This window comes from Typopeltis vanoorti, chromosome 2 (genome assembly GCF_054136105.1).
Source record: "Typopeltis vanoorti isolate ZY-2024b chromosome 2, IOZ_Tvanoo_1.0, whole genome shotgun sequence".
In the NCBI taxonomy this organism is placed as follows: Eukaryota; Metazoa; Arthropoda; class Arachnida; order Uropygi; family Thelyphonidae; genus Typopeltis; species Typopeltis vanoorti.
Window position 1 is genome coordinate 25,176,649 of NC_143550.1, and position 19,193 is coordinate 25,195,841.

The 19,193-nt window shown below is 34.2% G+C and overlaps 1 protein-coding gene across 1 annotated transcript in view; it reads right to left on the bottom strand.

The window, feature by feature from the left end:
- RtcB (RtcB RNA ligase) overlaps window positions 1–19,193 on the bottom strand; it is a 129,107-nt gene that overhangs the window by 82,148 nt on the left and 27,766 nt on the right. The window contains exon 5 of the mRNA XM_090404080.1: window positions 863–1,019. Coding sequence (XP_090260206.1) covers window positions 863–1,019 — 157 coding nt within the window. The remainder of the gene's footprint in view (window positions 1–862; window positions 1,020–19,193) is intronic.

A 19,193-nucleotide genomic window follows, 5' to 3' on the forward strand; every position in this document is an offset into this window, starting at 1 on the left:
CAATATAGACAGAAATAACTATTTTACGTGAATAAAAAGGTTGGGCAGCTATAGAATTCATGTCACATACTGAACTTCAATGTTTGAATGGGCAAGTTAAATGGTTCACTTACAAATGAATTATACATCATGTTTTATTTTTTCTTATATCTGATCCACACATGAAAGGTCACAAGACCTACAGGCGATCAGTGCCATGTGTTTCTGCTTCCAAAAAATATTTTCCCCCAAACCATTACATACCACTACCACAGCTGATATGTTAAGCATTGCTCATATATCCTATCAGTTTGAGTGGTGTGGCTTCAGTTGAAAGAATTTTGCCATGGCCAATGTTGCTTAGATTATAATGTTCACTTAGGGCTTTCTAAGCATTTTTTATTTTCTGATTTAAGACAAGCCTTACTCAAGGAGCTTTACAAGCTCATCTGGAACAGGATTTTAGAAAAATTCATGCCCTCCATGCCCAAGGTGGGATTTGAACCCACAATCTATTGGTTGGAGAGCAGAAATGCTATCCACTTTGCCAACTAGGCCAGCATTTTGATTCAAGTACTAGAATCAAAATCAAAGAATAAAACTACGATATTTAAAACAACATGACATAATAACTAGTGTTACATTGTTTTAAACACAACTCGCAGCATAGCAACCTATGCTTTTAAAACAGTACTGGTCAGAACTTCTTAGTTTGTTATAACAAATTTGCAATAATAATTTCTGTAGCAACAGTTGGCTGTACAGTTCAATATTTTCATTTCATCTTAATATTTCGACACTTCAAAAAGATGGCACAGGTAGAAAATTAGTTGAGATAATTTATATCAAAAGATATGCAAAAAAGTATTTATATTTTCAATACCTAGCATTCATAGGAATAATGCCTTTTGATCCTACACCAACAGGAATATGATCAAACATACTCTGTGCTAACTGTTCTTTCAAAGGTAACACATCCTTCTCCATTAAATTGGTGCGCAGAAGTCTTACACCACAGTTTATGTCGAATCCCACTCCACCTAAACAAATAATTATAATTATTAATCAGTAAACATAATTCCAAAGAATATTATTTTATTTAAGTAACATATCCAATTAGTCATTTCACAGTTAATTGACAAAAATATTTGATACATAATTTTTACTTATGAGTCAGTCGTCTTTAATATAACTTGCTGACTAAATTTATTTTCAGCTTTTTAATGTTTCAAATAGATTGTAAGAATTTGAGACAATCATATGAATGCTCATTTTGCAATAGCATTTATGTACAGTGGTGTCAGTCATGATCACAGCAACCAAACTGAAGCCATTTACATACAATAAATTTATGGAAAAAGGAAATAAAAGTGATATCAAATTTAAAGGAATTCAGCTACTTACTGTTACACAAAAGATTTATGCAAACATATTCAAGAGAAGGCTTTAAAAATTGATGAGGCACCTGTATATTGATCAAACAAGAGTTGCTAAAACTAGATTTTTAGTTTATAACAAACAGGTGGAATCACTTATCTTACAAAGAATGATGAGCACTGAATTGTTTCTAACCCAGCATTTTTTTTTTATTTTTTTTTTAATCACTTCCTGTCTGGCCAAGGTGTCCAACCAAGAGACCTCAGGCTTGAATCCTGACTTGGACATGATTGTCTGAGATAATCTTTAGGTGAGAGATGAATTTCATCAACGGATGTGAGACCACTGCCCCACATCAGTTGATCTAAGGCAGTGGTCTGAAAGACCACTGCAGCACATACAAACCACATGTATAATGTGCATACACAGGGCCAGTTTTATCATTAGGCAAACCTAGGCAATCGCTAAGACTTTGGAGCACCAGATTTTGCTACATATAAAACTAACAGGAACTCCTGTATTCCATAAAATTCATATATGTAAGCGTACCATTTCTTTACTGGACTTATATACACGTCCAGCAAACCTGGATAATATTCTGTTCACCTGCTGAAAGAACATGGATAAGTGTAGTTTCACAGTCATGTCCATTAGAAGAGACAATAATCTTTCACGCTGAAAAGAACACTTAACTAGATTACTTGGCATATGTAGTAGCTATGTTCAGTTGCCTACAGCAAGAAACGCAGTTGCTTGCCGTTTGCTCGGTAACCGGAATCTAAGTTATATCAGACTAAATACCTATGAGTAATATTCATTTTGCTGCATGTTTTTATCATATAATTATAGTTTTTAATGCCAGTGCAAAATAAGAAATCCTTTTGTACTTTCTTCACTTTATATTCTATCACTGTGGAAGATCAATGTCACTATCAATTTTTTGGCTAATTATTTTAATCACTAATACATTTTAAAATTCTCCCAGAACTTGATTGAAGATAATTATTTTTGTCAAACAATTATTTTATATATTCATGAAAATACGAATCTAAAAATGAATACAGCCTCAATCTGTTCTGAATTAAGTTTTCTTTTTTATTCATAATCTTAGTTCGAAGGTTACTTCACAGATTGCGCAAAGGTTCGCACTTTTAAATTTTGCTTTATAGAGAATCATATCACGTAACACATAATTTTTATAAACGTAATCTGTAGGTTTTTACATTTCAACTTTCCCAGTGCTTAAGGGTCAAAGCTGTATAACTGAGAGGAGACCTCCGCATAGCCTTTAAAGGAATGCGGAGAACCGACCAGGGCTGCTGACCTAATGTCCAATCATCACCTTCTCGTGGTGCACCTTGTTGGGTATCTACTTGGATAATAAACGAACGAGGATGGGCTGGCAATTTGGGATTTAACCAAATTGTATTCCTATTGTATTCCTTTAGGAATACAATTTAACCAAATTGTATTCCTAAACCAAAATAAAAATGATGGTACAACATGACAAAATTTCATGCCGGCTGGTGCGTTGCCCGGTTAAACAAGGCCCCTGTTGTTTTTGCCAGGGAACAGGGCGAACAGCGAAACGTCAGCTACCAGAACAAATCTGAAAACACACCCCAACTCAACAGCACCAGACTTAAAGATCGGTACTATCAACATAAGAAGCTGAATGGCAAAGAAATGGAGCTAGCTGAGGAATTAGATAAGTACCAGGTCGACATAATAGGTGTGACTGAAACAAAAAAGACAAAAACTGGCAAGATCTTTCTGAGCAATACATACAAAATGTTATATTCAGGCAATGACAATCAAGGAAAAGAAGACGTAGCCATAGTATTCAACACAAAATATGAGGCTAATCTTCTTGAATGGCAGTCAGTCTCAAGTAGAGTAATGTGGGCAAATATGAGAATAGGGAACTGGACAATGAGACTTATTTGTGCCTATGATCCCACAGAAGGTTCTACTAAGGTAGAAGTGGAGGAATTTTTTGAGGCTTTAGAAAAAGCAACTGACACAATGAAAAAGGAAAAGTTGGTCCTTGTTGGGGATCTAAATAACAGAGTAGGAAATGATTGTGAGACATACAAAAATATTTTGGGAAAAGTTGGAGAAAAGATCAAAGCTAATAATAACGGCAAATATTTGTTCGATTTCTGGTCAGGACATGGACAGGTTATTACTAGCACCATGTTCCAACATAAAAATGTGCACAAATTCACATGGAGAGAAGAGGCAAGGAATGAGAAAAGTCTCATTGACTATGTTATTGTTGATAGTGATGTTTTCTCCCTGGTGCAGGACACCAGAGTCTACAGAGGATATGAAATTGGAAGTGATCACTATTTAGTCTTGAGCAGGATAAAATTGAATTTCATATTGAAAAGAATAACACATAAGAAAGTTTTAAAGCGAATAAAAGTTGAGCAGCTCTCAGATGTGAACTGTAGACTAAAATACACAAAGATTATTGAAGAAAAAATGAAAGAGTTTGAGAACAGGAATCAAACCTTGGAGATTCAGTGGCAAGCCTTGAAGAAAGCCCTCATTGATTCAGCCAGAGAGGCATGTGGTGAAGTTATCTGCAAGGATAGAAAAATTAGAACTCCATGGTGGACACAGGAAGTTAAAGAGGCAGTGAAGGAAAAGAAGGAAGCCTATCAAACGTTCCTGGCAAATAAGTCAGCTTGTGCTCTTAGAGAATACAGAGACAAATGCAAAAATGCTAAACACTGTGTAAAACTAGCTAAACAAAAGTCATGGGAGAACTATGGCAAGAATATAGAAAATAAATATCAAGAAGGTGGCAAAATATTCTGAAGGTTGTTGAAGAAGCTCAGGAATGGAGGAAAGAGTGCTGTAAAAGGAGTTAGAGATGATAAAGGTGACATGAAAATGGGAGAAAAAGATATCCTTGAAGTATGGAGTAATACTGTGAAAAACTGCTAAATGAAACAAGCAGTGATGACAGCACAGTGGTAAAAAACACTGACCAGGCATGCAGTCAGGAATACATATCCATACTTGAAGTAGAAAAAGCCATCAGAGGCTTGAAATGTAGAAAGGCAGCAGGAGTAGATGATATTATACCAGAAATGCTGAAGTATGGTGGTATAAAAGTCTTACAGTGGCTGCACTGCACTACATAGTTCAGAATGATTGGACAGAGGGACAAATTCCAGACGATTGGAGTAGAGCTCTCATAGTACCCATATATAAAAAGGGAAATAAAACTGAATGTGAGAATTACAGAGGTATATCCCTACTGAGTGTTACTGGCAGGATCTATGCAAGTATACTTGAGAAACGGTTGAGAAGAATTGTGGAAGAAAAGCTTGGTGAAGAACAAGCTGGATTCAGGCCAAATAGAGGCTGTCAGGATCAGATCTTCACTTTACGACAAATAGTCGAGAAAGCATGGGAATATAACAAAGATCTGTATTTAAGTTTTGTCGATTTGGAAAAGGCATATGACAAGGTGCCAAGAGAGAAGCTATTCAATATGCTGCAGTTATATGGTGTCAATGGGGCATTATATCAAGCAATACTTAGTCTTTATTTGAGTTGTAAGTCAGCAGTTAGAATTGAAGGAAGTACAGGAAGATGGTTTAATGTTAAATCTGGTGTGAGACAGGGATGTACATTATCCCCTCTGTTATTCATTATCTATATGGATCACATTATGAAGGAAAGTGGTATTAAACATGATATCAAATTTGGAGATGTTAATGTCAGCTCTTTGCTTTATGTGGATGATGTTATACTTCTAAATAAATCCGCTACAAGTCTGCAAGATTCTCTGACTAAATTGAATAGCTGTTGTAATAGATATGGTATGAAGGTCAGCAATAAAAAGACAAAGACAATGAAAATAGGCAGAATCATTGAAAATGTCAACTGTGTTGTGAATGGAGAACCTATGGAACAAGTAAAACATTTCAGGTACTTAGGCATGATTTTTAGTGAAGATGGTAAATTAAATATAGAAATAGAAAACTGAATCAGCAAAGATGGTATGGTGGGAAGTCAATTGAATAAATTCATATGGAATAAGAGAGAAATTAGTCAGAACACTAAATTATGGATCTGAGAGCTGGGTCAGAAGTAAAACACTTGACCAAAGACTAGAGACTGCAGATATGAGAGTCCTGAGAAAGATTATAAGCGTGAACAGATGGCATCAATGGCAATATCATATAAAAAACGAGGATATTAGGAAAGAACTTGACATTGTCAACATCCAGGAATGCGTTAGCAGAGCTAATCTTAGGTGGTATGGTCACTTAAACAGAATGGGTGAAGAAAGATTAGCAAAACAAGTGTTCTCTGCCAGGTTGGCAGGAACATGACCCAGAGGGAGACCAAGATATAGGTGGATTGATACGGTACAAAGTGCCTTAGACGATAGAAATATAAGATCTGATAATGCTGGAGTCTTGACAAGTAACAGACTGATTTGGAGGAAAATTGTAGATAGGAAGTTAGTAATGATGTAATTTTTTTCATGTAGTACTATCGTATCCTGTACACCCCCTTGAAGGTACATGGCAGGAATTAGATGATGATGCTAGTGACAATTATGCTGTAATATGTAAAACCATGTTAACATAAATACCAACACTAAAACAGGAATGTTCTTTCTACATAATAAGAAAGAAGTAATTTATTTAGGGTGCTTAAGGGTCAAAGCTGTATAACTGAGAGGAGACCTCCACACAGCCTTTAAAGGAATGCGGAGAACCGACCAGGGCTTCTGACCTAATGTCCAATCCTCACCTTCTCGTGGTGCACCTGTTGGGTATCTACTTTGATACTGAACGAACGAGGATGGGCTGGCAATTGGGGATTTAGCCGACCAAATTGTATTCTTATTGGTTAAACCAAAATAAAAAATGACGGTACAACATGACAAAATTTCATGCCGGCTGGGGCGTCGCCCGGTTAAACAAGGCCCCCGTTGTTTTCGCCAGGGAACCAGGGCGAACAGCGAAAAGTCAGCTACTGGAACAAATCTGAAATTTGGAGGAAAATTGTAGATAGGAAGTTAGTAATGATGTAATTTTTTCATGTAGTACTCTCATATCCTGTACACCCCTTGAGGGTACATGGCAGGAATTTGATGATGATGATGATGGTAATTTATTTATGGATCATGAAAAGGAGGGAGTGGCTGTGGTATTTAATCTTAAACACAAGAGATCATTTTGAGTAGTACAATCACAGGGTTCATTTCTGGAATAATTTCAATTTGAAAATAAACAATGCAATTTATTTTTACCTGTGGTCATAACAGAAGTAAAAAATTTGTTTCCAATAGGTTCTTATCATACTTACACAGTATGGTGAGCAATCAAACCCCGACTTAGATATGTTTCACAAAAATCTGAAGAAGTGAGCAGCTACATTCTCTTGAAGCTATGGAAGCAACCGCAGAAATCATGTCTTCTTAAAAGCAAGTGGGTTTGGCCCAGACAACCCTGGGCAAGGGAAGGTAATTTAAAAACTGCATAATATACATTTGTAAGTGTCCAAAATTATTAAAAAAAAATAACTTGAGTAGATTTTTATCCAAATCTTAACCTCAGTTTGTTAGTTATAAATTAATTCTTAAACAACTAAAAACTTCTGCTGGCTTTAAGTTTCTTAACGTCATTGTGATTGTCTTGCCCCAATCTATGTATTGTATGCTTTTGTCTTCGCAGAGTCAAGCTTAAAAACTTTTAAGTCACACTCTACTGATCTACTACTGCATTAATACTATGAAAAAAAAAAAAAAAACACTTCATTAGTGCATCGTCTTTGACAATAAGAAAAAAAAAAGAGTGAAAGACAGTCTCATGCATGGATGCGTGACAGCGACTACGTGCTCAAGAATGTGTAGCTTAGAGGGAACAATGATGAACAGGACAAAACAAATGGTAAATACCTGCTATTCTTCTTTTTGGAACACTGACTCCTGCTTACTAGCAACTGTATTCAAACAAAAAGTTCTCTCTAAATTATCAGACCTTCAAATGACAATCTTCAATTAACCAACCCTTGACTGGGTTAATATAACCAACTCCTAGTACAGCACCATGTAACTAAAGGATTACTGTATGTATAAATTCAAATTAAGAGACCACATTTGAAACAAGAAACATTTATACACTAGTGCAAAACAATGGTATTTTTAGATTAGTAAAGGAATACAGAGCCTCCGTAGATCAGTCAGTATAGACTAAGCCCTTTGGTCGGAAATATCTGGGTTTGATTCCTGTCGGTGATGTGAGAAGCTGTTATCTGGTCTCTTTTGACAAAAGGTGAGTTAGCTGGTTTCATACAATGGTAGGTGGCTTTTTCACCTGGAAACTGTTTTTTTTTTATCCCCCAGAAAAAGCAAACTGGCCTCATGAACACACACGGATTACAGTCATGAATACGTCTCAGCCACACACCGGTCGGTTCAGAGCCCAGATAAAATTGAGGGGGGGGGGAAGCAATTGTACATAAGCCACCCTGTAAAAAATCTCACCAAGAACACTTTGTGGGCAATGCCTACAAAGTCACCTAGCATTGGAAACAACTGAATGGAAAAAATCACCACTACCACCACAAAGGAATACAGGATATCTAAAATGGGATATACTTTTAAGTAATATAAACTTGTATACATATATATATATATACATATATATATCAAACAGAAAGAAAAATGTATGCAAGTTCTGAAAAGAATCAGTCAAATAGTTTAACTGTGGACTAGTAAAATATACAATTGTTCCATTTACCATCTGTAATAGTCGAGGGTTTTTCTCTTCAGATTTCCTATTAACGCAGGTATTCCTTAAGACCTCTCATCAATCCTCTTTCTCATACATAAATGACCTCTCACTGACCTCAAATCCTATTCACAATTTTGTTGATAACACTTCATTTCTCTTCTACTCACATGACAAATCTTGCAGTCTCAAACATTTTAAGTTTGAAGATGATCTACAATCTGCGTCCTAAACTGATCTTCATACTATCCTTCACTGAGATGACAACCTGCTCATCTTTAATACTTCAAAATGTCTTCCTTCTTAAGGAAAAGACTTCAGTTCTCCCTTTACCTTTGTTAATTCTCAAAACCAGATTTCTTTTCTCAGACTAATACCCCTAGGCTTTCCTTTCAAATACATCACTTTTATAGCATCTTCACCCACAGGATACTTTTCCACTAAAGTTCAACAGATATAATTCTGCACAAATCAGAAATACACCCTTCTTTGGAATGCTGCCCCCTCACACTTGGTATAATATACCAAAAAGCTCTCTAAAAATAGTTGATGCTGCCTATAAGAGAACAGTTTACCTAACTGACAACCCCTATATATATCAGAAATGATCAGTTTCCATACTGTGCCTCTTCTAGACATTTTAACAGGTGCCATTCAGTAGAACAGGAAACCATCATACTCCACATTTCTGTTCGACTTGCAATAACACTAGCAACAGCTATCCAACATTCTTTAATAGTTGAATCGTTGATTCACTTAACCTGATTCTCCCATTCATCTTTCTTTTCTGTGTAGCTTTCCCTATGAAATATTTCTAGGACTACAATCTCCAGTTCTTCAACAGATTGCTTTTCCTTGTTTTTCAATATCAAATATCCATTCATAGCATTATGTTTGATAATTTCAACATTCAGAACAGAAATTCGGTGAGTATTCCAGGAAGTTTTTTTTTTTCTTTTTGTCTTTTCTCGATGCATATGTGAGAAAAAACAACAACATGAAACTAATGAAAACAAACAAGTTTAGGCCACATATTAGTTGCCAAAACCATCTTTTTAATTTAGACAATTAATAGATAATGAAATATAAAACATAAGATTTTGTACAATAATTCTGTTGATTAAAAAAATAAGTTCAAGTTCTTAGGGAATTGTTCAAACTAGTATATTTAAATAGCTACATACAATGTGCATGAAAAGACAGGCTATCACAAGCAGGTAACATTACACCTGTGATAGCAAAAAAATTAACTAAGCAGCTCTGAAAATTTATAATTCAGTTATACGTTGAACCCTGTTAATGGATATTTGGAAATTATCCCAATCACTGTATCAGCACTTAAGTCTGATCACAAGAAAGGAGAAAACTTTGAAAACAAAATTTTCGCATAGGCTTATATTGTTCTATTCACTCAGATGAAGCATTACTGGTTTGGGAGGAAAAAAAATCTTTGTAATGTTACTGAGCAGGAATAATAATCTGGTCATCCTTCATTTGAATTGCATGAACAGTAAAGCTTGCTATTCAAGATTGACAGAGAAATCAACATTAAACCATATTTCAGAATTGAGCATTGTTCACTGCAAAAATAAAAAATAAAAAAAATAAATAAAAATAATAAATAAATAATCATATATTCAGGGATGAAGCAATTAGATCAGAGACAAATAATGAATCTTGTGAAAGTGATCTGGATGCAAATATGATGAGTCAAAGTGGTCTTTTCAAGTTATCTGGAAACTAATTGCTCAATAGAATAGCAAAAGAAATTTTACCCAACATTTTGGGTTGCTTCTTGTAAAAAGTTACAAATCATTTACATTACAAATTTCAATATCAAATTTGTAATGATTTGTAATGACAAATACGAAATTTTCCTTAAATTTGATTTAGCCAGTGCAGAATTATTAATATCAGTATGAATCATTCTGCTATCAAGGATGAAAAACTTAGAGAAAAACAAACTGAGTTCAGGCCAAATAGAGGTTGTCAAGATCAGATTTTCACTTTAAGACAAACAGTTGAGAAATCATGAGAATATGACGAGGATCTCTACTTAAGTTTTGTAGATCTGGAAAAGGCATATGATAAGGTGCCCAGAGAAAATTTTTAAAACACTACAATTATATGGGATGAATAGAACATTATACAGAGCAATATACAGTCTATATTTAAGTTGTAAGTCAGCAGTTAGAATTGAAGGAAATAGAGGAAGATGGTTTGATATAAAATCAGGAGTACGACAAGGAAGGATGCACATTATGAAAGAGAGTGGCATCAAGCCTGATATTAGAAATTGGAAATTCAAACTTAGCTCTTTGTTTATGCAGATGTACTCCTCAACACATCTGGTGCACGTCTCCAGGATTCACTAACTAAACTGAATAGCAGCTATAACAAATTTAGCATGAAAATCAGCAATAAAAGGACCAAATTATGGCAGAGACACTGAACACATCAATTGCATTCAGGAGAAGAGCCTATAGAACAAGTAAAATATTTCAGCTATTTAGGCACAATTTTTAGTGAAAATGGCAGTTAAATCTGAAATAATCAACAGAATAAGCAAAACTAATGTAGTGGGTAATCAAATGAATAAATTTATATGGAATATGAGAGAAATTAGTCAAAACACTAAACTAGCAATATACAAGACGGTGTTTAAACCAGTTAGATCTGAGACTAGAGATCACAGATAAGGGTTCTGAGAAAAATTAGGGGAATGAACTGATGGAATCAATGGCAGAATCATATTAAAAATGAAGACATTAGAAAGGAACTTGAGATTATTAACATTCAAAAATGTGTCAGCAGAGCCAATCTAAAGTGATATGGCCACTTAAACAGAATGGGTGAAGAAAGGTTAGCAAAACAACTGAACAGTGTTTGATGCCAAGATGGCAGGAAAAAGAACCACAGGAAGACCCAGGTTTAGGTGGGTTGATTTGGTCAGAAGTGCCTTAGAAGCATGAAATGTTAGATATGACAATATTTGAGTGTTCACAAGTAATAGATTGATTTAAAGGAAAATTGTTGATAGGAGATTAATAATAATGTAAACTTAATCATGTAGTGCTGTCATAGTAACCCGAACACCTCTTTGGGGTACATATTATGAAAATGATGATGCTTTTGTTGTTTGTTGTTCATATTTTTGATGCATAGAGTAGAACTGATTTAATTATAAATCTGATATTATAAATATAATAAATAATCTGAATGTTTTTAAACCTATCTCCTTTGATCTCCATTTTATTTGTCTAACATGTTAAAAATTCTGTATTCCCTGTATCTTAGATTTTATATCTTCTTCTGCTCCTTTCTGTTAATTTATTATTGATTCATCATCATCATCATCATCAAATTCCTGCCATGTACCCTAAAGGGGTGTACAGGATATGACAGTACTACATGAAAAAATTACATCATTACTAACTTCCTATCTACAATTTTCCTCCAAATCAGTCTGTTACTTGTCAAGACTCCAACATTATCAGATCTTATATTTCTATCGTCTAAGGCACTTTGTACCGTATCAATCCACCTATATCTTGGTCTTCCTCTGGGTCGTTTTCCTGCCAACCTGGCAGAGAACACTTGTTTTGCTAATCTTTCCTCTCCCATTCTATTTAAGTGACCATACCATCTGAGATTAGCTCTGCTAACGCATTCCTGGATGCTGACAATGTCAAGTTCTTTCCTAATATCCTCATTTTTAATATGATATTGCCATTGACGCCATCTGTTCACGCCTCTAATCTTTCTCAGGACTCTCATATCTGCGGTCTCTAGTCTTTGGTCAAGTGTTTTACTTCTGACCCAGCTCTCAGATCCATAAGTTAAAATTGGTTTGAACACAGTCTTGTATACAGCTAATTTAGTGTTCCGACTAATTTCTTTCTTATTCCATATGAATTTATTCAATTGACTTCCCACGATACCAGCTTTGCTGATTCTGTTGTCTATTTCTATATTTAGTTTACCATCTTCAGTAAAAATTGCGCCTAAGTAGCTGAAATGTTTTACTTGTTCCACAGGTTCTCCATTCACAACACAGTTGACATTTTCAATGATTCTGCCTATTTTCATTGTCTTTGTCTTTTAATTGCTGACCTTCATACCATATCTATTACAACAGCTATTCAATTTAGTCAGAGAATCTTGCAGACTTGTAGCGGATTTATTTAGAAGTATAACATCATCCGCATAAAGCAAAGAGCTGATATTAACATCTCCAATTTTGATATCAGGTTTAATACCACATTCCTTCATAATGTGATCCATATAGATAATGAATAACAGAGGGGATAATGTACATCCTTGTCTCACACCAGATTTAACATTAAACCATCTTCCTGTACTTCCTGCAATTCTAACTGCTGATTCACAACTCAAATAAAGACTAAGTATTGCTTGATATAATGCCCCATTGACACCATATAACTGCAGCGTATTGAATAGCTTCTCTCTTGGCACCTTGTCATATGCCTTTTCCAAATCGACAAAACTTAAATACAGATCTTTGTTATATTCCCATGCTTTCTCGACTATTTGTCGTAAAGTGAAGATCTGATCCTGACAGCCTCTATTTGGCCTGAATCCAGCTTGTTCTTCACCAAGATCTATGCAAGTATGCTTTTCTTCAACAATTCTTCTCAACCGTTTCTCAAGTATACTTGCATAGATCTTGCCAGGAACACTCAGTAGAGAAATACCTCTGTAATTCTCACATTCAGTTTTATTTCCCTTTTTATATATGGGTACTATGAGAGCTCTACTCCAATCATCGGGAATTCGTCCCTCTGTCCAGGCTTTCTGAACTATGCAGTGCAGCCACTGTAAGACTCTTATACCACCATACTTCAGCATTTCTGGTCGAATATCATCTACTCCTGCTGCCTTTCCACATTTCAAGCCTTTGATGGCTTTTTCTACTTCAAGTATGGATATGTATTCCTGACTGCATGCCTGGTCAATGTTTTTTATCACTGTGCTGTCATCACTGCTTGTTTCATTTAGCAGTTTTTCAAAGTAATTACTCCATACTTCAAGGATATCTTTTTCTCCTGTTTTCATTTCACCTTTATCATCTCTAATTCCTTTTACAGCACTCTTTCCTCCATTCCTAAGCTTCTTCAACAACCTCCAGAATATTTTGCCACCTTCTTGATATTTATTTTCTATATTCTTGCCAAAGTCCTCCCATGACTTTTGTTTAGCTAGTTTTACACACTGTTTAGCTTTCTTACATTTGTCTCTGTATTCTGTAAGAGTAAAAGCTGACTTATTTGCCAGGAACTTTTGATATGCTTTCTTCTTTTCCTTCACTGCCTCTTTAACTTCCTGTGTCCACCAGGGAGTTCTGATTTTTTTATCTTTGCACACAACCTCACCACATGCCTCTCTGGCAGAATCAATCAATGTTTCCTTCAGAGTTTGCCACTGAATCTCCAAGGTTTGATTCCTGTTCTCAAACTCTTCCATTTTCTTTTCAATAATATTTCTGTATTTTAGTCTACAGTTTACATCTGAGAGCTGCTCAACTTTTATTCACTTTAAAACTTTCTTACATGTTATTCTTTTCAATATGAAATTCAATTTTATCCTGCTCAAGACTAAATAGTGATCACTTCCAATTTCAAATCCTCTGTACACTCTGGTGTCCTGCACCAGGGAGAAAACATCACTATCAACAATAACATAGTCAATGAGACTTTTCTTATTCCTAGCCTCTTCTCTCCATGTGAATTTGTGCACATTTTTATGTTGGAACATGGTGTTAGTAATAACCAGTCCATGTCCTGAGCAGAAATCCAACAGATATTTGCCATTATTATTAGCTTTGCTCTTTTCTCCAAATTTTCCCAAAATATTTTTGTATGTCTCACAATCATTTCCTACTCTGTTATTTAGATCCCCAACAAGGATCAACTTTTCCTTTTTCATTGTGTCAGTTGCTTTTTCTAAAGCGTCAAAAAATTCCTCCACTTCTACCTTAGTAGAACCTTCTGTGGGACCATAGGCACAAATAAGTCTCATTGTCCAGTTCCCCATTCTCATATTTGCCCACATTACTCTACTTGAGACTGACTGCCATTCAAGAAGATTAGCCTCGTATTTTGTGTTGAATACTATGGCTACTCCTTCTTTTCCTTGATTGTTATTGCCTGAATATAACATTTTGTATGTATTGCTCAGAAAGATCTCGCCAGTTTTTGTCTTTTTTTTGTTTCAGTCACCCCTATTATGTCGATCTGGTACTTATCTAATTCCTCAGCAAGCTCCATTTCTTTGCCATTCAGGCTTCTTACGTTGATAGTACCGATCTTTAACTCTGGTGATGTTGAGTTGGGGTTTGTTTTCAGATTTGTTCCAGTAGCTGACTTTTCGCTGTTCGCCCTGGTTCCCTGGCGAAAACAACGGGGGCCTTGTTTAACCGGGCGACGCCCCAGTCGGCATGAAATTTTGTCATGTTGTACCATCCTTTTGTATTTTGGTTTAACCAATAGGAATACAATTTGGTCAGCTAAATCCCAAATTGCCAGCCCATCCTTGTTCGTTTAGTATCCGGGTAGTTACCCAACGGGGTGCACCACGAGAAGGTGAGGATTGGACATCAGGTCAGAAGCCCTGGAAGGTTCTCTGCATTCCTTTAAAGGCTATGTGGAGGTCTCCTCTCAGTTATACAGCTTTGACCCTTAAGCACCCCTATTATTGATTCTAGGTAATTAAAGTTCTTGCACTGTCTTTTTATTTTTTTTATTGCTTTTTTCATTCTTTATCCAACAGTCGAGGCTTTTTGGTTTTTTCCTTCAAATGTTAGGTGCCTGTAAATATATCATCTGCAAAATCCAGATCGCATAGCTGTTCTATTAAATTCCACTGTATTCCTTATAACCTTGTCTACAGCGATAATATGTGGGCAGAAAATGCAGCCCTGTATAACTTTTGTTTTAATTTCAAACTTTTCTGAAAGTTCCCCATTATGTGCGATTTGTATTTTATATTTTTCATAATTTTTTTTTTTTTTTTTTTTTTTTTTTTTTTTAACTATGTTGATAATTTTATGTGGCATACCATAATATGACATTTCCATATTGCTTCTCTGTCAATGCTGTCAAGTCTTTTCGAAATCAAATCAACCAAGTCAATGTAAAGATTCGACTATTCTATTATTATTTAAAGTGTTTTGCTATTTTATCTATAAATGACCCGTCGACTCTAAATTCTGCTTGTTTCTCTTAGTTTTTGGTCTATTTCTTTTTTTATATTCCAATATTATTCTTGTTAGTATTTTACTTGATTTAATAATGATATTCCTCTCCAATTATTTTAATCAGTTAATTTTTTTTTTTTAATTATCAGTAATCCGATGTTCACCTGGCCATTCCTTCTGCATCCATATTTTGTTAAGAAATGGGTAGAATATATTCACTGTTAAACTGATATACCAATTATAACAGCTGCTTGTCTTTTAGTGCTTGTTTGCATTTCATTTTTTCTTTGGTGTCTATTTTTAACAATTTTTTTTCTTCTTTCAAGTATTTGAAAGACCCAGAGGAAGACCAAGATATAGGTGATACGGTAAAATGTGCCTTAGAAGATAGAAATATAAGATCTGATAATGTTGGAGTCTTAACAGCTAACAGATTGATTTGGAGGAAAATTATAGATAAGAAGTTAGTAAATTATGTAAATTTTTCATGTAGTACTATCATATCCTGTACACCCATTGAGAGTACAAGTCAGGAATTTGATGATGATGATGAATCACCTCTATTAGCTGCAATTTCCACCTCATTTAGTAGTTTTTCTATAAATTATCTTTTCTTGTATTTTTCTTAATCTCTTTGTATTTCTTTAAATTTCACTTGTAATCTGATGTTATTCTTATCTAGTATTATATTTTTCTTTATTTCTTCAATTTTCAGTTGTGTGTGTGTGTGTGTGTGTGTGAGAAGATATCCATTCTTTGTCATTTCTTGTATGCACTCCTAGTTCATGCCAAGCTAATGTAAAGATATGTATAATAACAAAACAAAGAAAAAGCAGAAAGGTAACAAAGAAATATAAAAAAATCTATAGTGGAGTAAAAGAAGGAAAAAAGCAAAAGCATCTATAATGATACACAAATCTATACCAAATTTGACTGAAAGAATTTCTATTAGTCTTTCAGTCTAGTAGTTACAATATTGTATATTATAACTACTGGACTGAAAGACTAATAGAAATTAGACTCAAAACATTAAAGATCATAATATGGCATATGCACCAGAAGAGAGTAAAACCTTTCACAAAGAACTGCAGAAAATCACAGATAAATAAAAACAGACTATTTACTAATAGCAGAGAATTTAAATGCCAGAATAGGAAACAGGAAATACAAAACAAAACATAGGGGATTTGGTGAAGATACATGTAATCAAAATGAACACAAACTGCAAGATTTTGTCATTTATAAGAATATGACAAATGAGAATAATGAACTCAGTAATCTGTTAGGACTGAATGAAGGACTGTAAGGTATGAATTCTTCCACCAATGATGAAATCATTGGTGGAAGAATTCATAGTAAAAGTGTTAGAGCGGTAGCCAAAGTGCAGACTATATACTTGGACAAACCCAGATAACCCTATAGGAAATCAAATAGATTTTATAATGATAAATAATAGATACAAAAATATAACCAACATTAAATCATACCTAAGTGCTGATATAGGTTAAGACCATTGTGTCTACTTTAAAAAACTAAACTAAAAAACATCTCTAAAAACAATCATACTGAAAGACTTGACAGCTCTGAATATACCTGACAACATAATGGTGTTTAACTCAGAAATTAGGAAAAAATTAGAGGAAATTGAAAAAAGATGGTCAACTTTTAGAAGTGCAATATATGAGACAGTCAACGAGATTATTCCAAAAATTAGATACAATAAGAAAAAACCCTGGATGATAGAAATCAATATTAGAACTTTTTTTTTTTTGTTGCCGTTCTACATACCATATTTACTCAAATATAACTGACCCTCATGTCTTGTAATAAGTCAAATGAAAACAGGCAAAACACACGCCCTGATCAGAACCCTATCAAATTGTTAAAGAAATTAAATTGGAAACAAATTTTTTTACTTATGTTATGACCACAGGTAAAAATAAATTGCATTGTTTATTTCTTTTCAAATTGAAATTTTCCCAGAAATGAACCCTGCGATTCTACTAACTCAAAATGATCTCGTGTTTAAGATTAAATACCACAGCCACTGCCTCCTTTCCATGATCCCTAAATAAATTACTTCTTTCTTATTATGTAGAAAGAACTTTCGTGTTTTAGTGTTGGTATTTATGTTAACATGGTTTTATATATTACAGCATAACTGGCATTAAGGCCAACATAATTATTTTCTATTGTTTCTTATGGTCAATTACTTATCATCAATTCTGTTGTGATTGTTCTAGTAAGCTTGTTGCCGTTCTATATACCATATTTACTCGAATATAACTGACCCTCATATATGTCTTGTAATAAGTCAAATGAAAACAGTTAAAACATCAGGTCCTGATCAGAACCCTATCAAATTGTTAAAGAAATTAAATGAAAACACAATCAATGACCTAACCGTTATTTTTAATAATATCTATGATACAGGATACATCCCTGATGATCTAAGAAAATCAATCTTTATCACTATCCCCCAAATTTCAAGAACTTTTGAATGTTCAGAATATAGACTAATAAGTTTAGCAAGCCATATTACAAAATTACTACTGAGAATCATCCTAAAAGAATAAAAGACACTTTGTCAATAGAAACAGAAGACACTCAATCAGGTTTTCAAAAAGAGAAGGGAAAAAAAGAAGGTACAATAGAAGGAATTTTCAATTTGAAAATATTATGTGAAAGAAGCCTCAATAACTAGAAAATAATATATCTTTGTTTTATTGATTACACCAAAGCATTTGATTCAATAGATCACAAGAAATTAATACATAACCTACAGAATAATGGGTTAAAATGAAAAGATCTATATATAATTGCAAATATATACTGGAATCAAATAGCCTCGATAAGATTCAAAAATGCATATTCTGACAACTTTGAAATCAAAAAAGGAGTAAGACAAGGATGTGTCTTATCACCCTTGCTGTATAATATATACAGTGAAAAGTTTTTAAAGATATTGCAGAATTGAAGGGTGTAAAAGTAGAGGTTAGGAACTTCAACAACCTCAGACATGCAGATGACATGGTCTTTATAGCTGAATCTGAAGATGATCTTCAAAACTTAGTCACAGAAATTTACAACAGAAGATTAGACATGAAATTGATTAATAACCTGAAGAAAAACAAAGTACATGACTATATCAAAAGAACCAATAAATAAGGAACTAAATATAACTGTTAACCAAAAGAAAATTGAACAGGTTCAGTCTTTTATATATTTGGGACAAATGTTTACAGATGGAGGAAATTCCCTTAAAAAATAAAAAGAATAGAGATAGCAAGAAAAGTCTTTATTGATATGAAAACTGTTCTAACATCTAGAGATATTAACAGATGCAAGAAAAAGATGAATGAAGTGCTATATCTGGTCAAGCCTTCTCTACAACAGTGAAACAGACTAAGTAAGAAGCAGAAAGAAAATTAGAAGCTTTTGAAATGTGGACCATCAGAAGAATGTTGAAAATATCACAGACAGAGAAACTGAAAAACGAAGATGTTTTAAAGAAAGCAAAAATGAAAAGAACATTAATGAAAATCATTAAAGAACAAAAACTTAAAATATTTTGAGCATCTAACTAAAGAAGGAATTCAGAAATTAATATCAGAAGAGAAACTGGGCAGAAAAAGAGGGAGAAGTAGACCCAGGAAAATGTGGTTTGAAGACATTAAGGACTGGATTGGCTTGAATTACCATAAATGTTCCAGAGCAGCAAAAGAAAGAAAAAAAGTTCTGTGACATGGTTGCCAACCTCTTCCTAGAGAATGACACTTGAAGAATGAACTCAGTATTTGAACACAAAGAAAAACAAATATACATGATCAGCAGGGGATGTTAATCAGTTACTG